This window comes from Camelina sativa, chromosome 14, assembly GCF_030686135.1.
Source record: "Camelina sativa cultivar CO46 ecotype springtype chromosome 14, ASM3068613v1".
Classification (NCBI taxonomy): domain Eukaryota; kingdom Viridiplantae; phylum Streptophyta; class Magnoliopsida; order Brassicales; family Brassicaceae; genus Camelina; species Camelina sativa.
Window position 1 is genome coordinate 5,471,697 of NC_141893.1, and position 23,002 is coordinate 5,494,698.

The following is a 23,002-nucleotide window of genomic DNA, read 5'->3' on the forward strand; positions in this document are numbered from 1 at the left end:
CTTGTCTCTTTCGTCTTCTTCATTCAGCTCCATCCGATTACTCTCATTCTCATTGAGGTCAAAGTAAGAATGAGAAAGGTGTAATTTATAACGTCTGTTACTATATCTTGCATGATTCAGTCTTTTTTGGACTGTCTGTTAATTGCAGCTTATTGTTGATGCATCATTGAGCAAAGAAGAGATGAAATTTAGAAGCATGTCTTGCACCAACAGAGTAGAATGAGAGTATTGAATAATGAACTGAATGATTCCACGTTTTGTTTTTAGATTCTTGAAAGGGGTTTTCTATTAAAAAAAATCTCTCAAAATCGTCAATTTTTGCAACTTCATCATGAATCTCTAATAAATGCAAACTAATCATACGAAGTCAAAAAGAATTATAACATTCATATTCATATGTATCTTCTCAAAAGTCACACATACGTAAAATTTTCAACAACTTGTGAATTCAATATGTTCTAGTAGTAGTGGTTGATTCTTTTCTCCAGTCATTTACACGTACGTTCATATCACGTATAGTGACATCTTTTCCGCAGTTCTTAACCATATGTTAAGCGCAAACCAAGCCTGTGAGCCATGTTCTTAAGATCCAAACTTGCAGTTAGAAGACACTCGAGTCCCACATTCAATTTTCTTTTAAGATGTGCATATACAACACCGTTAGAATCAATCTTTCCCTGGACACGAGACTGAAACAAAACAAAACCTCATATTACTAATGGAAAATAATTGTTTGCAAATATGACTGTAAAACTTAAACATAATTAATCACCTGATATCAAAGTTTTTATTATAAAAGGCTGTGATAAGGTCCCAATCAGAGTTTACAAGAACATAAGACTTTAACTATTTTTCTTCATATCCATTATCATAATATTGTAGAAGTATTTATACATGTGAAGGGTGGCTATAAATTAGGAGATATACATGAACCAAATATTTAACATAATCTACCCAAAACCTAATAACAATAAGATCACATATGATATTCTCATTGTTTCTACCCTTATCCTAATCGACACCGATTTACTTCGGTTATGTTCTCATCAGGCTAGGGAGTAGTTCAAATTAAAACCCTTAAAATAACCTGGATTTAATATATCTGCACAGAAATAAAAACTGGTTACAACAATAGTTGACAAAATGACGTTTGTTGACTACCAAGAATTAAGACAGACTTTTGAATCAAATCCGGATCAAATTGAACAATTTAAATCATACTAGATAGTTTCTATTGTATGAGTAAATCTCGTGAGCCCACCTTAAAACGATTCATGGAAAAACAATTAGAAACGAAACAGAAACGAAACAGTGTAGCCTAAAGTGCTCGAGCTTGGCCAACCCAAACAACACAAGACAGCTAATTAAATCTCTAACACGACAATAACTCATAAAGCCAGACTCACTGAACAAGTTATGTACAGTGGAAAGCTAAAGAAAGAGAATAATATTACAAGGAACAAAAAAAGAATATCGATCGTTAAAAGCTATTTATAATACTTAACCGTGAGCTTCTTTATCGATATTGTCATATAGTATAGGACAAAAGCGGCTCGAGTAACCATCTTTCTCATCGGCTTGTTTCATCGTAGACGGTGGTAAGAGATCCGCCATCGCCGCCGTTATCGTCATGGGGGTAGAGACGAAGAACTAAAAGGAAGGTTTTCTTCAAGTTTGTTTGAGCTTTTTGCTTGCATTGCAAAGCAAGGCTTTTACCAAAGAGAGAAAAAGGAAATGTAGAAGAGAGTTTAAATATTGTATACACTAAAAGGCGCAGAGAAAAGGTAAAATATCCATGACGTTATTATATGTGTAATCGAAACTTACATGTCATCAATACGAGAGGGCTACAATTAATTAATGTAATGTATGTCGTATTTACAACTTATTTTTTTTTAGTTACACGAAGAGAATGGTACGTTATATAGGTTAATATATTATACAAAGCTAACAAAGTCAGATCTAATAACAATTTGAACTTTATTTAAAAACCCATGAAGCGTTCATAGAAAACAGTTATTGTCTGAAGCAAAGTACACCTAAAATTGGAGAATATGCTAACTAACCAAACATCAAAAGCCTAAACCAAAAAACCATGTCCGGGGTAGGATGGAGTCGGACTAAAGAATCCTAACATATGGCGGTGCATCTTTTCTCGTCCCAACCACTGTTCGGTAGAGGTAAAGTTTATCAACCTTGTCTCTTTCGTCTTCTTCATTCCCCTCCATCCGATTACTCTCATTCTCATTGATGATCTCTACATTGAGCCGTGGCGAATTCTTAGCCACCCTCTTGCAGCCACCGAGTGTTACTTCACAAGACGACATCCAAAGGGATCGCATTGTTTCGTATTTATGCACGTCACCAAGAAGAGCCGCGTTCCCAAATGGACTGTCTCTTATCTCCAGCTTCCTCAGCTTTTTGCATCCGTTCAACACATAAAGCATTCCTTTGTCAGTCTCCCCTGCAAAAGCTATCGAAAGCATCTCGAGCTCTTCTGCATACATACCGATGTAGAGGAAGACTTGGTCGTTTAAAAGACCGGAGACAGAGAGCCGTCTTAGACCCTTGCAAGCTTGTACGATCGCACCAAAGCCTTCGTCTAGTGACTGAGATGTGATGTGGTCAGGTTTGTGTGGCTCGAGAATGCATAGCCTGAACCGGATGAAGTTTGGGCAGTTCTTGGCCACGGTAATGAGCGCTGCGTTTGTCATTTGTTTGCAGAAGTATAGAATCGAATGAAGTTGGGGACAACCTGCGGAGATGGCGACTAGTCCGACTTCAGTCACAGCTGCGTTGTTGTTATCTTCTTCACCATGTAAATCGGAGGGAAAAACTCTCAGCTCTTGCAACTCTTTACATGTGGCAGCCACAACCACAAGTCCTTTGTCGCCAATACTATCCAATATCTGTAGGTACCATAAACCCCATTTGTTGTCAGGTAAGTAAGAGGACAGGGAAAAAAAGAAAGTGAGATCAAAACGTACCCATAACCGTTGAAGTCTTTTGCAAAGCTGAATAAGCTTGATGAGGTGGTTGCCTCGAATCTCAGCTGCATAGCTGAGGTTCAAGGAGATAAGGTTCTGACAAATCGGGTAGAACGCTGGGAGACAGAGTGGAGCAGCCTCTAAAAAGCCCGACAAGCTCCTTAACGAGGAGCACTTCTGAATAGCAGCCATGAGTTTCCTAAAAGATTCTGGATCAGGCTCATTCTCATAAGACCCTACTCCTAAATCCACAAGCTGCGGCGCACAGCTCATTAACCTTGCGAGTGCGTCAAGCGGTACAGCACGGTTTAGCTTCAAGGTCTTGAGGTTTGGTGACCTCGCGACAAGCCTCTCAAGAGCAGCCACATTGGTTTCTCCTTTAAGACAGGCGAAATTCAAAGAGGTAAGAGTAGTGCAGCTGTCTGGAAAACAGTTCAGCCATTGACCTCTATGATCATCGATTTCATTCTCTTGCAAGTCCAGCTCACGAAGATGCCTAACACAAGAAAGACAACACATTTATTATAAACGACTCAAGAAACGCTTGAAATCAAAAAAGGAAGGAGACAAATATTTACCTGCAATTAGAGGCAATGGAAGCTAAGCCGTCAGTAGTAAAACCTTCACAGCTGACAAGAACCAAAGACTTGAAATTTGGAAAAGAACGTGAAAGAAGCTCTAAGCTTTCATCAGTCACAACCATCCGCTTCAACCTAAGCTCCTCAAGTCCAACACGGCTACTAGACAAAGCTTCAATCCAAGGATGCACGAAACCTCCCCATTCATAAGGAACCAAGTTGAAGTCAGCGAAATGAGGCTTCCCTTTGAGAGTCAAAGACTTGAGACACGGGAACCTCCCGATTAATCTCTCCGGGTTGATGGCGTAGCAGTTCCCGATGAACACTTTCTTCCTACAGAACCTCTCGATCTTGTGCCACGATTTGCATACAAGAGATATCGAGTTCCTGTCTCTGTGAGAAGCTATGAAGTTAAAAACATGCTCTATGACCTCTTCCGGGAAATAATTCATTCTTTTCCTCTCTAATTAAACTTCAAGATCAGCTCAGTGAAGCTTCTTCTTTGGTATCAAGAACCTGAGAGATTCAAAATTATTATACAAAACCCAATTTTAAATGAGTACAGAACAGACATCAGATCCTGAAACTAAAATAGAACAGAGAGATTAAAAGATTCAGATCTACGAGAAGAATAAAATGAGAGATAGATCTACGAAAGAAATGGAGCTTACTACTAAGATCGTCGTCGTGACTAAACTCGCCGATGATGATGATTCGATGGAACAAGAAGAAGAAGAAGGAAAAAGAAACTGAAAACGAGGAAAACGTTGAAAAAATAATGAATCTGGATAAAACTGTGTGTGTGGAGTTAGGCTTCAAGTCCAATGATGATGAGATGATCAAAGATTTGGATGAGAGAGAGTAAGAGAGAGAGAGCAAGCAAAAAAAACAGTACAAAACTCTTATGGTAATAAAAAAAAAAACAAAACATAATAAAGCAGAGGAGAAGCTAAACCTAGCTGACCAAAAGAGAAGCTAAACCATGGTTAAGTTTGAGATTTTTGGTGTGCGATGAGGATGATCCGACGGTGGAGAATGGTTCAATGCGACAAAAATGAATCTGAACCGTTGAAGATGTTGTTGTTGTTGCTCACACTCACTCACACCACTGGGTTGGTTGGTTGGTTAATTAATTTATATAACGAGAGCCGAGAGGGCCTTTCGCCAAAGGGAAAGGGTGAACTGTGAAGTGATGTGTCAAGAGCAAAAGAGACTTTATACAATTGCCCCTACTTTTTTCATTCTATTTACCATTACTGCCACGTTGATTTTAATCCTTTTTGATTTATCTTATTATTGTAATTCTCTTTCACGGTTGTTAGAAAGTCTAACGACTAATTTTAAATATATTCGTGAAATTGATATTTGACGTTGATTAATTAGTTAAAGATACATTGTTCCTTTTGGATTCGTTAGAAAGTGTACGACAAATCATCGAATAAATAAGATCCCTAACGTATACAAGTCGTATTTGTACTGCACCAAATAGCAAATACATACGTTTTACTTAATTCCCATTTTAGACTCGTCATTTAGTTAATGTGTGTGATACTACTAGTAATAAACAAAAAAGAAGAGAAAGTAAGGGCTGTCTGAATTTTTGTCGTGGGACGAGCAGGACACCTTTTTGTGGATTTATACGGAATTAGAAGGTCATGAAATTTTACTCTCTTTTTTTTTTTTTTTCTCTTCCATTTTTTTATATCTTTATTCAATATTTTTTTTATACCAAACAAATCCAAAAGCTAATTTGAACTCTTTATCTTTTTCAAAAGAAGATGGTTATGACTTATGACTTATATGAGGTAGGGTTCAATCTCGATAATTTCGTTACTCTGTCTGTTGCAAAAAAAAAACACCAATTATAAAAAGGATAAAACTTTTCTTTCAATTTCAACTGAAACTGAATTTGATTCTAACTTTACTTACATGGTTCATTTAAGACAAAATGCTAACAATCATAAGTTTATTAATTTGTATGTAAATCTATTATCAACAAGGTGAATTAGACAAAAAAAAAAAAAAAAGGGGAAAAGATAGTATTATAAAAGGAGCAAAAAAAGATGGCGTAGGCTTCATAATCAAACTCAATAATAGACCCACTTGCAGATTATTTACATCGAGAGAGGGGAAGAAATGAGAATGAAAGAGAGAGTACACAAACAAAATCATTGTTACTAGTTTAAAGATTTGAGTCATTTCTCTTGCAAAACACTACTAATTTTGAAGAACTTTTTTTATTTATTTATAAAGTTAGTGGTATTAATTATTGGTGAGTACTTAGGAGCATATACAAATCACATACTATCAACTGATTATCTTTTCGAATTTTCCCAATGGCCGACTAAAACTTATGTGGAAACAAGTTTTGCTTTTGTGTCATTCAAATATCTTATCTTAATTTGTTTCTAACTTATCACATGAGGAGTTCTATACAGTACTATAATTATTCGACTTATAGAATCGTGTTTACAATAAGTTAAGATATAGACCATAATCATCTTTCATCTTATGATCTTTGTTAAGAAAATGAAAAAAATTCTTATAATTCAAAATGTTAAGAATCTTGTGTAAAAAAAGGGGATGAGTGATGATTTCACATCTCTTGACCCATCATATGCTACAATGGCTGCCATGTGAAGGCCACCTTTTAGTAATCATCTCTGTTTACACCATCGATACATAATCTTGTTTTCTTACCATTATCTTGATTTTAGTTGACTCGGCCGATAATGCCTGTATTATTGGATTTTACTGTGCAACCAACCACACATCTCATCTCTAAGTTAATGCGGGTAAATTATCTTGGTAAATTATCTTAAAAATTCCAAGAGTTTATTATAATCCCGGAGAATGAATTATATAGAGAGAAGAAAAGTATTTCGAATATGCAAATACATGATTATCTAGTCTCTATCCTTGGTAAAAAGTTTTATGTATTCATCTTCTAGAACTCTTTATCTTCTTTTGTTTTTTCCCAGCTTTTTTTGTTGGTTCATGAGATTCCTTTTCCTTTTATCTTATGAATCCAAAGGCCCAAAAAGCAGAGAGACTCATAATGACGCATGTCTCACTTATTCATAATCTCTCTACATACCAATACCACCATTACACATATCAACCACACACATCCATATCACATCATAATTATCATTACACATATCGATCGATATACATACACATTTCAAGTATATGTATGTATTGTGGATCTCCCAATGTTGAGAGATTCGGAAAGGAACCCTTTTTCAGTTCTCATTGTCACTCCCTGGTGGTCCAGTTTTTCATTTTGCATTAAGAACATAAGAGTTATGATGATATTCTCCTGACAAAAATCTGTTACTCCTATTATTGAACTATAAGAATCTATGCGTCGAATATAAAAGTGGGTAAATACTACTTACGGTTAAACGATAAAAAACCATGTGTGTGATTCCACACTTCAATATAGATTGCTGCCGAGTCAAGCAAACGACTTTGCAAAAATGTTTTCAAAATACACCTCAGAGAAAGGGATCACAAAAACAAGACACTTGACATTATAAGGGTCACAACTCACTATATTTTCTACCCCAAACAGGCAAGCAGCACAGAAGCACATCAAAGAACGACCTCATGAACATAACAATCGAACAATCGTTTCATCCAATAGTTCTATCAGTCTCCTAAATAGAAGTTGAAGACAGAACAATGGGGATGCGAACTGTAAGTTTCCACCTTTACAATCCTCGAGATGAAAAACAACGAACATAGCCAGTAGTGATCTTGATTCTAGTACTCTCATTATCTCTTAAACTAGATTAGCTTAACCCAACTCGGTCTCGTTAACCTTCTAGGAATCTTGATTCTAGTGCTCTCATTATCTCTTAAACTAGTTTAGCTTAACCCAACCCTGTCTCGTTAACCTTCTAGGAATCTTGATTCTAGTACTCTCATTATCTCTTAAACTAGTTTAGCTTAACCCAACCCTGTCTCGTTAACCTTCTAGGACTTAGGTTGCCTTTGCCAAATGAACACAAGAAAATGAACTAGTTGATTCAAACACTTACTCTAAGCTGCATCATTATCTACATCAAGAATGTTCACTGCAATGCATGATGTAACAGATCCTAGAGTCTATCTACAGAGCTTAAACAGGACCTTTACGGATCATCCATGGCCGGCCATTAGTGTAAACCCTTGTTACAGTATCACACATCTCAAAACCCCTTTTGTTGAAACTGACCAAATCAATACCAGTTTTCTCTAATGCCAAGTCACAAGCAGCAATCTTTAAATCTCACACAGAGTCGAGAAAAGATGATAAATTTACACATCAAACGACCAAAGAGGCACAGTGGATGAGATTGCAAGAACACCATAAGATATTACTATATAATAAGCGACATAGGTCCAAGCGTTTGAAAGATTAGATTATAACCAAGAAGAATCACTGAACAGAGACAAACCCCTCTTTAGAATCAAAAGGAACTAAATTTTTGATTTTTCCTTAAAAGACTAACCTTGTTATAAACTAAGGTTTTTTTTAAGCATCACTATCATCACTGCTATCATCATCATCCTCGCCACGGTTAGTGACATCATTGGAGATGTAAACTCCAGGCTGGCTCGATCGTCTCCTAGTCCTGGACGGAAGGATGTTATCCAAATCAACCTCAGCCAAAGGATCATCTGAGAAATCACTTTCGTCATCTTCACCAAATTCTTGGTCATCATCATCACTGTCATCTTCTTCGTCATCACTTGAATCCACTTCAATCAATTTGCCTTTCCCCTTGTCTTCTCTCGAAATCCCTTTACCTTTCCTATCAACCACCTCTTCAACTTCTTCTTCATCTTCTTCCTCGTCGTCTTCCTCTTCATCTCCAACTTGTTGCTCCTCTTCAGCTTCAAGAAGATCGCCGATTACGCCATTCTCAACCTTTTCAGCTGGTTTCTCCGGACAAACCGATGATTCTGCACCAATCGAATCAAGATCCTCGATGCCGCTTCCATTGTTTTCTCCTCCGTCTTTGGACTCAGGGTTAAGCTTTTGAGACTTGTTTGACAAATTATCCTGGTCTTGGCAAAAGAGATCCGATTTCCGCTTCACAGGAAACGAAGAATCCTGCTGGTTCTCAACATCCGCCATAGATGAATTGAAAACTTCTTACTTGAGAGTGTAGGAATCGCGGTTGGTTTGAAGAAGAAGACGACGACGATTCAGAGTTAGGGCTTTTGAGCTTTCCTTATTATATCTACTACAGTCAATTTTGGTGGTAACCCTAGAAAGGAGTTTTTGATAGGGTTCTTTTTTTCTCAATCAACCCCTGATTTTCACTTTTTCTTCTCTCTCTCTCTCTACTTTATTATTTGGACCTCAATACAGTTCGTGGCCCGTTAGCCCATTTGGCCTGTCTTCTCAACAATTTTACCATTATGCTAAAATAACCGCTTAAACAGTCAAAACAATTAAAATTAATCGCAACATGTAATGGTAAATCTGATGATTGATCATAAACTGACTAATAGGATATTGAGCTCGACGGCTACCTGTTATGAGGATGACGACTAGTACTGATGAGTTATATTGCATCACCAATTCACCCATATGGAAGTTCAGCCAGATTAAATCAAATCCGGATCAATTGAACAAATTAAATCATACTATATACACTAGTATTTTATACACTGTATGTAATAAATTTCGTAAGACTACCTTGAAACAATTTCATGGAAAACAATTAGAAGAAACGAAACGAAAATGTTCCCAAAGTTTGCCCAAACTTGGCCAGTACACAATAGTACATACTTTAAGGCTTGTATAGAATAACAACAAAGCTTCTTCATTGATTGATTCGTCCTGTTTTACATAAACCACTGAGCATTACATTACTCTGCAGCGGATGATACTGTTAAACTCAAATTCCTTCGACAACGTGGATTTATAAAATAAATAAATAAATGATTATTAGACGTTGTGCATAAAAATTTAGGACAAAAAAAGCCCGAGTGTGTGTGTGTGGCAGCAGGAGAACGTGCCGGGGGATATTAAACCGACTCAATGCAACAGTCTACCGGTTTGGTTATCTTAGTCAATTGTTTTATAAGAAGGACCGGTTGGTTATATCCAATTTTGACAGGCAGAGAGGATTTGATTGAAGAAGAAGATACAGATCCATCGGAGAAGAAGACAGAGAGGGAGAGAGAGATTGAAGATCAATGACATCGAGGTACTGGGTTGTGTCTCTTCCAGTGAAAGACTCTGCTTCTTCGTTATGGCAACGATTACAGGATCAGATCTCAAAGCATTCCTTTGATACTCCAGTTTATCGGGTACTCTGATTTTGCTCGATTTGGGTCTCTTCGAAATTGATTCATAATTTATATGGCTGTGAGAGAGAGAGAGAGAGAGAGATCTTGTACTATCTTCTCTCGTAGTATTACTTAAGTATTCATCTGATTTCGTATGGGTTTTGTTTTTTGATTTCAATTTCTCGCAGTTTAACATTCCTAATCTTCGTGTTGGAACCTTAGATTCTCTACTCGCCCTTGGCGATGATCTGCTTAAGGTAAAATTCGTCGATTGCATTTTTCTCTGTTGAGAAATTTTTGTGGGTGGTAATGATTATGATCTCTTGTTGTGGTGGTTGTGGTAGTCGAACAGTTTTGTGGAAGGAGTTTCACAAAAGATCAGGAGACAGATCGAAGAATTGGAGAGGATTTCTGGTGTGGAGAGCAACGCTCTTACTGTTGATGGCGTTCCTGTTGATTCTTATCTCACCAGGTTTATTTTGTTTGTTTTTACATTTTACAAACTAGTTTAATTTGCTACTTATTGGTTAGCCTGTGATCGGATTCGGTAAAGAAGGTAACTTTATTTTTATTTTTGTTGATTGGTTTTAAGGTTTGTGTGGGATGAAGCTAAGTACCCAACAATGTCACCCCTGAAGGAGGTTGTCGACAATATTCAGTCTCAGGTTGCAAAGATTGAGGATGATCTCAAGGTATTATTGAAGCTTCAACCTTTAAGAAGAAAGATTAGTCAAATGAGAGTATATTGTTAGAGTTTCCTTACTATCATTGTTGCTTTGCTTTGGTTCAAATCGTGGTCGTGTTAATGAACTCTGATTGCACGTATTACTCAGGTTCGTGTTGCTGAATATAACAATATCCGCGGTCAACTCAATGCTATTAACCGCAAGCAAAGTGGAAGGTAACTTTTTTTGTTTTCCCCTCATACTTATTCTTATAACAAGTTAGAAATTGTGGGTAGTTTTGCGAAAAGAAAAAAAATGGAAATTTGTTTTCTCATCTATCTAAACTTTGCTTGAAACATGTTCTACCACGTGAAAGTGTTAGAATAATACTTAGTAATTTTCAGAATAATGCTATTGATATTTATCGTTATCTCAGCACTTTCAGTATCTTTGTGGCATTGTGGTTGATCTTCCTCCGTCTTGTTTCAGCTTAGCTGTTCGTGACCTCTCAAACTTGGTTAAGCCAGAAGATATTGTTGCCTCAGAACATCTCGTGACTCTCCTTGCAGTTGTTCCAAAGTATTCCCAAAAAGAATGGAAAGACAATTATGAGAAATTTACCGAATATGTGGTAAACTGTTGACTTGTTGGTTTATGGAATAGACCAATGGTAACGCTATTTATTAGTTTGTGGCACAGTGATTTTAATCGATTTATCCTAACTGTTTTCAGGTTCCTAGGTCCTCCAAGTTATTGTTTGAGGATAATGAGTATGCTCTTTACACCGTCGTTCTCTTTACGCGTGTCGCAGATAATTTCAGGACAACTGCTCGTGAGAGAGGATTCCAAGTGAGTATTCTGTTCAAGTTCCTGATCTTACCTCTCGAGTTTTCGTAGAATTGCTAGTAGTAGTGATTTTTCCTACGAACTGATATTATGCATTGTGCAAGTTAAGACATTTGGTTGATTCTCAAAGCTTTTTATTCATAGTATACTGTACACCATCCTCTTTTAGGTCCGTGATTTTGAACATAGCGTTGAAGCACAAGAGACTCGTAAACAAGAGCTAGAAAAGTTGGTGGAGGATCAGGAAAGTCTGAGAAGCTCTCTTTTGCAGTGGTGCTACACCAGTTATGGAGAGGTAACTACACATTTCTCTACATAGCTATAATCTTGTAATATCGATACCCGAATCTGTTTTGATCATCGGTCTATATATGTAGGTTTTCAGCTCCTGGATGCATTTCTGTGCTGTGCGTGTATTCGCTGAGAGTATTATGAGATATGGTTTACCTCCAGCATTCTTGGTAAATTAAGACTCCAAGCTATACTATTCTCGAGAATCCCTAAACCCTTTTAACTCACTGACCAAATTACTTTCTCTTGTGATGAGTTATTTTCCAGGCATGTGTCTTATCTCCGGCTGTGAAAAGTGAAAAGAAAGTACGCCCCATTCTTGAACGCTTGTGTGATTCGACCAACAGGTATGTGAAAAGTCTACCTCTAGCTGTCTTAGGATACATGGAAGCTGTTTAACATTCAACTTTATATTTATCCTGGAAAGAAAATTGTAGCAATAGTTATGACCTTAATGATGAAAGAACTTGCAGAATTTTGTGGAGAAAACCAAGAACCAAAGTAAAATCAAACTTGAATTTGGTTGATGTGAAATCGAAACCTTACTGATTCCGCCCTGCTTACTGCAATCTTGAGGCCAAATGTAGTAATCAGATATAAGTCGCTTAAGTTGGAAAAAGACCAATTGCCTACAAAATCTTTGGGTGGATTCATCTATATTAAGTAGTGTAGTTCGATTTGAGGTTTTTGAGTCTAATAGCATGAAAACATTGCAGTTTATACTGGAAAAGCGAGGAGGATGGAGGAGCCATGGCTGGTTTAGCCGGTGACTCAGAGACACATCCTTATGTCTCCTTCACTATCAACCTTGCATAAAGTTGATGGGAGATGCTTTTGATGCTTCTCCTCGTCTCTGTCTTCATCTGTTATATTTGTTTGTGCTCTATAGATTTCACATTTATTTTTCGTAATATATTTTGACTCTCAAAATAAAGTGGCACGCGTGAGAAGATGTTGCTGTAATTCTATTTGGCCGGAGTCTTTTAGATTCCCGTGAGTTCAGACACTTGTTGAAGACAAACGGCTATACAGTTGTTAAAAGCCTTTTTGTCATTTTGTGAACTGGTTGATTTATTTATTATATATATCACTCTGTTCCGTTTTGTCTTTTTGTTTTGGTCTGAAAGATATTAGTATCGGCTTTTATTGGTATTTTCCTCGAAACGATGTCCGAAGGTTCTCGAGATTACTAATCATATGGTAAAGTGGTAACATTTGTGGCTGAGTGATATGTAAAATGGGCCAACTTTTAGCACCAAACTTGAAAAAAACATTGGTATTTTGTTGTTAATTTAGTTTTTTAATCTCACTTAAAGCTCTTATATATCAATCAGAGTATTCAACAAATTTGCTATTTGTATTTTGGCTTAAACAACTGTGTAACGATTAAAATCGTTTTTGTTCAAAACTATTTATCAGAGTTTACGACGTACTGAGGAAAATTAAATTACACTCGTATAGTTAGAATACACGCTATACTGGGCCTTGGCCCAAATTATTTTTTGATCTATATATATGTAATTGTTTTTTCTTTCTAAAATTCTTAAGTAAATGCATAATTGTATTACTAAATTATCCAATGAAATACTTCTTTTTCTTGTTTTTTGGTCGGGAATAGTTCAGCTTAGATGTCTGGTTGTTTTCTTGGTACACTGAAATTGATCGAATTTGTTTACAATTACCTTTGGTTTTGTATTCAATAGTGTTTTAAACTATAATTCAGGACCAAAAAGGTTTCTATTTACATTTTTGATATATATGTTGCAGTACATTTCTCACTTAATATAATATTCTCTCTTATTGATGATGATCCAAATAATTTTAGTATTAGTTTTGTAGGTTAAATTTACGAATGTCAATAAACATATCATTTAGTGGCTTTCCAAACAATAGTTAAAATATACTAATATAATATTACTTTGTACAAAATCCGCTTTGGAGTTTGTGGTACTCGAATTTTTATTTAATGAAGATAAGGTCCTTATCAAGGATAATTTACCAAAACAGGCATGACATGTGGTTGATCAAAAGAGCAAAAACTATGTATAAATATTATATCACAATGTCCAAAGCTTTTCGATTTTGGATCGGTTTAGAAACCAAATTGCATTTCTAGATCAAATCAGATCTGTTCTGTTTTTTTATTAGGAATTTTTGTGTCTGTTATGAGGGTTTTTTTTTTCAAATTTCAAGTTTGGATTTTTATTTTTATTTTGGTTCGGTTTGGGATCTTTGGTCCATACCGGTTTGATATAACTAGGGTTTTTTCTCCAAAAACTATGTAATGCCCTCCTTTACATCTCCCACTATATTAAATAAGCCAAAACGTAGCGCTGTAAGGTTTGTTGATCGACTAATTTGTTGATCGACTAACAAGGTATGTTGTCTTAGGATATTTTTAAGCCACTTTTATATCAATCAGAGTATATTATTATTCAACACTTGTATATCAATCAGAGTATATTATTCACTTTACACTGATTCGTGAACACTTGTGTGATTCGACTAACAAGTATGTGAAAAGCCTCTGCCTCTAATCGTCTTAGGATATGTTTAAGCTACTTTTATATCAATCAGAGTATATTATTCAACACTTTTATATTAATCATAGTATATTATTCATTTTACTCTTGATACTTTACTCTGATTCTTGAACACTTGTGTGATTCCACTAACAAGTATGTGAAAAGTCTTTGCCTCTAGCCGTCTTAGGATATGTTTAAGCCACTTTCATATCAATAAGAGTATATTATTCAACACTTTGCTATTTGGGATTTTGGCTTTAAACAAACTGCTTTTTCTCTGACTATGCTTTCTTAATGAAAACTTTTTTTCTTCTGTTGTCTAATCGATTAAAGTCCTTTTCTTTACAAAACTATTAATCAGAGACTCTGATTCAGAGTCTGTAACCAGAGCCGGCCAAGAGGCCAAGCATTGGCTTGCGGCCATGCATAATAAATATAACATTTCGGCCGTTATCTACAAAAATTTTCTTTAGACCAGTGGTTTAGTTGTACTAATGTTGGCACCACTTCATAGGTTTGACCCTCATGAGTTGCATTTAGTTTTTTTTTTTTTTTTTTTTTGGCGCCGGCTCTGTCTGCTTAAGGAAAATTACACTCGCATACTTTTTCTCAAAACAAAGTTATGCGTACACATACGTATAACAGTAACGTATGTATTTTGAAGTTCATGAGATGAAGAACAAAAAAAACCAGAAGAAAGAACGATGATAACCAATAAAGATTACACGTAGATTAATAATGCTGAAACCTAGCGAGCATTGATAAGTCAAGGCATACGAAGCTACGGATCCCAACAATGAGCAGAACTAGATTTCTACAATGAATTTGTTTAGTGAGGAAAACAAATTCAAATAAGTAATCTCTTAAGGAATTCGATTTAAGCTTAAAATTAAAAGAGGAATTAGGGTTTTCTCTCAAGAACAAAAAAGAACTAGGTTATTGTATTAATTGCTGGATGATCACAATGATGGAGTTTCCTCCCCTTTTATACTTTCTCTAGTATTACAAAATAATATTCACTTTCCTTCCAGGTCGAACTGAAATAAGGAAAGTTGCTTCTTTACTTCATATTGGCCGCTTGACAAATCGGGAAGTCGGCTATTCTTTGGGCTGGACCGCCTCCTTCCGAACAGACCTGATGTAGCTACTAAAAGAATCCTAACCGGATTCCCGGTTAAGCAATTGAATTATCTTTCTGGTTTAGATCGGTATGTTGGGGGTGCTAAATCCCGCACCAACAAGAACCAATAAAAGATCAGGACGGAGCCTCATTGAGCTGCATGTAATCTTCCCATTAGGTAGGCCTGAGCTTGGACCAGGCGCGTCTGGCTCTGGAACAGGAGAGGTTGTTGTATCGACTAGCCATTCATTGGTCGGAGAAGGGAAAAACGAAGACATATCTGGTGCACTGATATATGGTAAAACAGCGGGAGAAGCTGAGACTGTGGATTCACTGCAAACCAGAGTCCATTGAAGGGACACAAGGATCATGAGAGACGCCGAAACTGCGAAGAAGCTAGAAAACAGAGCCATGGGTGTTTCTTTTTTTTCTTCTGTTCTGCACAAGAAAGATTTGTTGCCAAGTAAATATAAATAAGAGAACAGAGAAGAAGACAGATTCTTTTGTTCCCATGTGTGAGTGTGGGTGCGTGTCTTACTAAGAAACAAAGAATTGCAATGAATATGTTCACGGACCAAAGTATGTTTCACATGCCTATTTTTGGTTTCGTCCTCTTAAGTCATGTGGTTTCGTCCTCTTAAGTATGGGTTAATAAATAGAAAAGCTTTATGGGTTTGAGATTAATCTGAGAGGCACAGTTCTGAAGTAAATGACAATACATCATAGGTGGAGTCTTCAGCTTATGAGGTCGATGATAAGGCAATGTACTTTGCATACATCGAAGATACTAATGATCCAGAAATAAATCTTTCATTTTGAATTGGAAAGTAGATTGGAAGTTCTTGTTAAAAAAAAATATATAGTTGTAATTGATTATATATATGCAAGTAATTGTTTGAAATTTTAACTAAGAGTGGTTGAGAAAGGGATCATGGATTTGCTATTGGATAATTGTTAGGTTTTGTAATAAATTTAGTTAGGAGAAATTAAGCAGAAAACCATAAATGTTGGGTTCTTACTTATTAGATTAATATTGTTTTGTTGACAAAAAGAAAAAGAGATTAATATTGTTCTTTCAATAACAATTTAGTTTGGAGAAATAAATAATTAATAATTGATAAATTTAAAATGTTGACAAAAAAAAGATAAATTTAACATGTAATCGTTGATTTTTTTCAAAAAATATGGTGAAACATGTACGTAAAATTTTAAAATCAGGAGTTGTTAAATTGAGAGTGAATTTTAGGACTCTCTTATATTTTTATTTTTATTAGTTTTTAAACAATCTCATTACATAATCTTAACATTTTACATTTAACATGTCGTCCACTATAAAGATCAGAACTCATTTTATCATATAATTCATTACATTTAACTTGTGGTATGCTATAAAAATGTATATATAGATTTATTAAAAAAAAAGTATTTTTGGTCACTTTTTATATGTTAAATATTTATCATATTTAGTAAAACTATCAAGTTAAGCTTGAACACTAGAATTCATTAATAATCTGTTTTCCCTGATTGAACTTGAAATTACCACATTTTAACAAAAAACCACAAATCTTTGCTTTTTTGTAAGAGGATGGTGTGTTTTTTTTCTTGTCATCTGAAATTTTATTGATAAACTTGGTTTCACACTAAAGTAGATTACAACAGTTTAGAATACAAGACCCAAACAAGGGAAACATATGCCGACGAACTACAAAAATGTCCCAAAAAACATTAGCCCACAAGAGGGAAACATCGTCCCAAAGTAAATGGAACCACATTGCAAACAAAGGATAAAACAAGGAGAGAAAAGAGAAATAAGCTCTATAATGGAATAAAGGCATGAGAGATTCCCACCAAGCTTTCTATAAACCCAAAGTAAGAAGATGGTGTGTTATAAGTGTAGTTTGATTAATAATGGTTATAAACCCGAATTTTGCTAGAAAATGATAATTATGGTTTGCTTATGAAAAATCTTTTTTAATAACGGTATGTTAAATGATTTTTTGAAAAAAAAAATTCGGGATTGACCCATAACCCAAGTTATTATGAATGAGTTAAAGAATAATTGTTATCCTTATTTGGTTATTTGAATAATTACTACAATTAGTTATAAATCTGATTAGACATCATTCATAACATTAATTAGATTTTAACCCGCGGGACAATTTTTTTTAAAATAAGAACATTTTAATTCTTTTGTTTTTTATATTTAGTTTGTTTTGTTTAATTAAATAATAATTTTATTTGGATTGTCAATTATTAGAATAACAATAGGGGGAATAAATACATAAATATGTAATTTATAAGCTATTGTGAGATTAACTCACAATTTACCAATGATTTAATTGTTTTACAAAATTTTAGTTAAATTACCCTCATTTAATATGTCTAATATTTTTATATTAGTGGTATTTACCAAATAATCAAATGAAGATTTAACCCGTGTTTCAAAACCGAATTAATAATATTTAATATTTATACTAATGTTAATTTAAATCGTCATATTAATTCAAATCGTCGTGAAGTGACATTCGTGCAGTGGTAGGAGGTAAGTCCATTTGTAGAAGGCACCATCACACCCGAGATCAAGTCTCGGCTCCTACGATGTATAGTTCCATTAAATGAGTTTCCATAAATTGTTATTTTAGAAAAATAGTTAGGGGTTAATGTTATAAATAAAACAAATTAACTAACCAAAACTTCAAGGGCATAACACAAAATGTACTTCAAAAATAATAATATAGATGTTAGAAATAATTTTTTTAGCGATTTTAAGAATAATTTAGTTATTGCTATTTTGACAAAATTGTAAGGATTAACTATGCAAATATGGATAATTTTAAGAGTAAAACCCAAAATATAATTCAAAAATGTATATATAGATTCGGCTGTGTCATTTAAATTGAAGAGATCCTACAGTCTCTACAGATCTATTATAATAGATTTTAAAAATTTTATGGGATTAAAAATTGAATGCGTTGAGTTGTTTTTGGAACAATCGACATGTATAGATTTTGTCAAGCTTTGTATGACAATAAACATATCAAATAAGGTCAATTTTATTAGTTCCATTAAATGTGTTTCCATGAATTGTTATTTTAGGAAAATAATTAGGGGTTAATGTTATAAATAAAATAAATTAAATAACCAAAATTTCAAAGGTATAACACAAAATGTACTTCAAAAATAATAATGTAGATGAAAATATTAAATTTAGATTAATTTGTAATGGTATTATATTTTTGTAATGATATACGCTTAATGTTGTGTACTTCCGAATAAATATAGAAGTAGGAATCATTAGTTACTTCTCTCTCTCACTAATGTAATAATTAACAACAATATTTATTAGGCAGTTTTTGGTATAGTTTGATCGAGTTGTGTATTGCTTACGGGAAAGAAAACATGGTGGTTCCCTCCCCCCCCCCCCCCCCCCCCCCCCCCCCCCCCCCCAACGAAAAAACATTCCGAAACTGGAAAAAAGAAAAACATTTGGAAAATGGTCCCTCGGAGTCGGACCCCTCTCTCTCACCTCATTTAACAACGTTATTCGTTATCTGCCTTTCTTACCCTTTACTTTTTTTTAATCTCCCTTTTCATACTCTTTTACACATCTACTATATATTAGTACACACATCTACTATATATTAGTACTTTTTGGAATGTAAGCTTTTCTTACATTTTCATAAACCATAATGTAAAGTATCATATAATGTAAAAAAAAATTAAAATTATTGATGGTAATGATCACTAACTCAGTGTATTGTATGTTTTTTCTTTTTTAAAAATGTATATGTTAAAATAGAAAAAAAAAAACAAAAGTCCATTTTTTTTTTGTCATGTCAATGTGATAATAAAGTCTAGTTCTCTTCTACTTTTTTTTTTAATATCAAAAACGTATTATACCTGCAAAGGATTATAACTTTTTTCACATGGAAACATTGATGAGTCTAGTTCTCCTTGTGGGTCTCTCTCATACGCTACTACTACTATGATGTAGCTAATAATGATATATATAGCTAATCTTTACAAGGAAAGCACAATGTATATAGCCATGTTTTAAAATTGCCTTTGGTTTTGTATTCATTAGTGTTTTAAACTTTGATTCAGGTCAAAAAGGTTTTTCTTTACATATTTGATATATCTCTTGCAGTACATTTATCACTAAATCTAATATTCTCTCTTATTGATGATAATTAAATAATTGTGATATTTGTTTTGTAGGTTAAATCTTGATAAATAATACAAGATTAAATCATTACCACAAACCCAAATCCACAGATCCAATAAACCTAAGTGGAAAACTGACAAACCCTCCGACAGTTTATTTTAATTATGAAAAATGAACTAAATCAATAAACGAATAATATTGTCTGTAACATAAATTGTTATCTTGAAAGATATTTTAAAATTATTTTTCATCAAAAGATTTGCACAAAAGCCGTCCGCTTTGGAGTTTGTGGTACTAGAATATTTATATAATGAAGATAATAACATTACCAAAACAATAACATCTTTATTAAGGATAATTTACCAAAATAGGGTATGACATATGGTTGATCGGAGGAAAAACCTCATATATTTGTATAAATATTTTGGATATAGATAGTGAAGGAACTTGAAGAATGAAATGGTAACGTTGATATCGGTTGATATCTATATGTCAACGTGTAAAGAAACAAATTTTACAAATACAACGTCCTCTTCTTCCTTGGTGTTCTTTCTGAATCATATCCTTGTGAGTAATTTTTGAATTTAAAAAAAAAATAAAATCTCTCTCCAAAATATGTTAAAGTAGTCTAGTGATATAATGTTTTTTTTTTTTTTTTTTTTTTTTGTTAAAACGAAGAACAAAATAGATATCGTAAACGGCTCATACATTTTCTATTAAATCTATACTAAAATGACTAATTTGGCGCGTAGCAACCCCACTGCTCAGTCATTTTAAATTGAAAATTAAGGAAAAAATTTTAAAATAGCCAATTTATTTAAAATATACTATTTTCTAAAATACAATTTAGTTTTTCAAGTTTTCTTTGCTATATAACTTTAAATTTGGAGATTATCGAAGTATATCCATACTAATTTTTTTAATCGAATTAATTATTTGACTTTTTTTATATATAAAAAGTATATCCCTTTGAATTATGTATTTTAACTTATATAGTTTTTATTTACATAAATTTTTAAATTTGGTATGCGTTGCAACTTGCAAACATGCTGATTACTAATTTTAATAAACTAACTTTTTATTATAAGACATGTGTCATCTTTTCCTAATATTTTATGGATTAGAATTTACGCAAGCTTATTTTATAATTGGTAAAAACATAGCTTTATCGCCTTTGGTTTTTATCTTTTAGGTCTTTTTCGAAATTTATATTCCTCTTTACAGTTATTGTCTTGGAGATTTCAATATGTAATTTAATCCTTTTTCTAATATAATTTGGCACAATTGTAAAATTGGACCCCTAACTTGAGTCAATTGCAATTTTAGACTCCTCTTTTTTTCTCTCCAACATTTACCACTTTCTCCCTATTAAATTTTTGGGCATTCATTGTATTCACAAAAATGCCATTATTTCTGATTTATTTGAATTTCTTGCAAAAATGTTTAGTACATCCATATCCTCATCTTCTTTTTTATTTACGGTTGTGCCACCGCCATCAATTTTCCAACAACCATGAACAACCAAATTTGAAGCTCTTAAAGCTTCAACAACCTAAATTTGTAAGCTTAAATAACACCCAATGCTATGAGAACTTCATTTTCTTTCATCTCCTCTCCATTTTAATCCAAGAAAATTTGCAAGTGCATTTATCTTGTTATATGTCATGATTCTTGGATAGTGATTAAATTAGTGCTGGGTTTCTTCTGTGGTGACTAAAGACGACGTCCTCGGTGCTTGACAGCGAAACAACCACCGATAAGGTTATTTTCCGTTAGATTTCATGATTTTCCTTGATTTTTTTTGCGAAAGTAGACTTCATTTGTTAGTCTAACTGTCATAATATCATGTAAAGTCTACTCGGTGGTCAATTTTGCAATTAAAAATTTATCGAGTTTCGAGCTCGTAGACTGAAATATCAGTCTCCTTAATTTCATTCGAAAACAAAAAAATATGGTTCAGACTGCATTATAATCTTTCCGTCAGATACTTCATTTGCAGTCTACTAAGGTGTATTTTTGCAATTGACCAAATTCTTGACTTTTTAGTTATGACTGCCGGAGGAAGTCTACTTACGATAATAAACGAGTAGACTTCTATAGTGACTATTTTTGGCATTGGCCAAAATATTTAAGCATTGACCGTAATATTATTGATATTAAAATAATTAGTTGACTGCAAAAGAAGTCTACTAGTAAAAAAATAAGAATGTTGGTCAACCCCAAAAATGACCACGACAAACTGCAAACGAAGTCAACATTCGTGGAGACTTCGTATGTAGTCTACTTAGCAAAAGTCAAACTTGGTCAATTGCAAAACTAACCACAACGAAGTTTACTTTTTCTAGTTGACGGGTAAATGAAATCTACTTGTCAGCTAGAAGTTTACTACCAAGTCAATGGTTTGGTCAATTTCAAAAATAACCAGAGTTGACTGTAATCGAAGTTAACTTGTTGAAACTTCCTAAGAAGTCTACTCTATTCTATGTTTTTAATTGCAAAACTGACCAAAAAATTAACAAAGGAAGACAACAAAAGAAGTCAACTATCCTAGTAGACTTCATATGATGTCTGTTTTATTAAATTGTAATTGCAAAAATAGACCACACAAAATAGACTTCGAGTTAAAGTCTCTGCGTAGAGGCTGGTTGATGTCTACTCGTTTGACATCAACATGAAGTCGGCAAAATTTGTAAACTAATTTATTGCAAATTGGTGAATAATTTTAAGATTTTTTTGTTGTATTCTTTGATATATGTTATGTACTTGCTTCTATATGTTTTTGACATGATTATATATTATACATATGGAGAAATCAAGTTTTTGGTTTTCTTAGGCAGTTAGGTCATTAACTTTGACTTATTTTGGAAGTCAACGTGTTGGAGTTATGTGTGAAGTCTGTATTGATGACAAGAAAAATAATCTCGGTTTTAGAAAACCTATTCTGGTTTATTTGAAACAGTACCAGAAAAATATAAAGAAACCGACTTCTCTGGCAAACTTCTTTACCAACTAACGTCAAATCAATTAAATCATTTTAAACCTTGTAATGATTATGTCGACGATTTCTTTGGCAGATTTCTGCACGGGAAACTGAACCGTCTGCAAATCAATCAAATCAATTTAATATTTGTAATAATTATGCTGAAGACTTATTCGAAAGACTTCTTCAAAGAATGTAGAATTCTATAAGTATGAAATGAAGTGATATAGAAACTTTCTAAGAATTACCCAACCGTGAATGAGTTCAATCTCCAATACTACAATGAAGTGTATTCTTATTAATTGTTACACTAATTTTTATTAAAATTATAAATTTTTAAGATTTTTTTTTTCAATTTTTTTATATCAATCTTGGTTAGTATTTTTTACTAACTATTTTATTATAATGTATTATTATTGGTATGAAAGAATCAAATATTAGATAATAAAGACTTTTGCCGTGAAAGAATCAACCAAACTTTGTCCTTTTTATTACAGACTCTTAAATAACATGATCACCTCCCGTGCTGATATGTGTCTCTTTTAAACACAGAT

The 23,002-nt window shown here is 33.8% G+C and overlaps 4 protein-coding genes across 4 annotated transcripts; 1 reads left to right on the plus strand and 3 right to left on the minus strand.

Moving 5' to 3' along the window:
* Positions 1–1,963: 1,963 nt before the first annotated feature.
* On the minus strand, positions 1,964–4,751 carry LOC104739939 (protein AUXIN SIGNALING F-BOX 3). The gene is made up of 4 exons (XM_010460417.2): positions 4,237–4,751; positions 3,566–4,081; positions 2,988–3,483; positions 1,964–2,909 (listed from the first exon to the last, which is right to left on the minus strand). The coding sequence occupies exons 2-4, from the start codon at positions 4,015–4,017 to the stop codon at positions 2,121–2,123; spliced, it is 1,737 nt and encodes a 578-aa protein (XP_010458719.1). The 5' UTR covers positions 4,018–4,081; positions 4,237–4,751; the 3' UTR covers positions 1,964–2,120.
* A 3,152-nt stretch (positions 4,752–7,903) lies between these two features.
* On the minus strand, positions 7,904–8,964 carry LOC104739940 (uncharacterized). The gene has a single exon (XM_010460418.3). The coding sequence runs from the start codon at positions 8,691–8,693 to the stop codon at positions 8,088–8,090; it is 606 nt and encodes a 201-aa protein (XP_010458720.1). The 5' UTR covers positions 8,694–8,964; the 3' UTR covers positions 7,904–8,087.
* A 557-nt stretch (positions 8,965–9,521) lies between these two features.
* LOC104739941 (V-type proton ATPase subunit C) lies at positions 9,522–12,761 on the plus strand. The gene is made up of 11 exons (XM_010460420.3): positions 9,522–9,877; positions 10,045–10,113; positions 10,201–10,328; positions 10,449–10,548; positions 10,690–10,757; positions 11,011–11,152; positions 11,254–11,370; positions 11,537–11,662; positions 11,745–11,828; positions 11,926–12,005; positions 12,375–12,761. Exons 1-11 carry the CDS (start codon positions 9,764–9,766, stop codon positions 12,472–12,474), a joined length of 1,128 nt encoding a protein of 375 aa, XP_010458722.1. The 5' UTR covers positions 9,522–9,763; the 3' UTR covers positions 12,475–12,761.
* Positions 12,762–15,383: 2,622 nt separating this feature from the next.
* On the minus strand, positions 15,384–15,716 carry LOC147927866 (uncharacterized). The gene has a single exon (XM_087485918.1). It carries the CDS (start codon positions 15,714–15,716, stop codon positions 15,384–15,386), a length of 333 nt encoding a protein of 110 aa, XP_087342044.1.
* Positions 15,717–23,002: the final 7,286 nt, after the last annotated feature.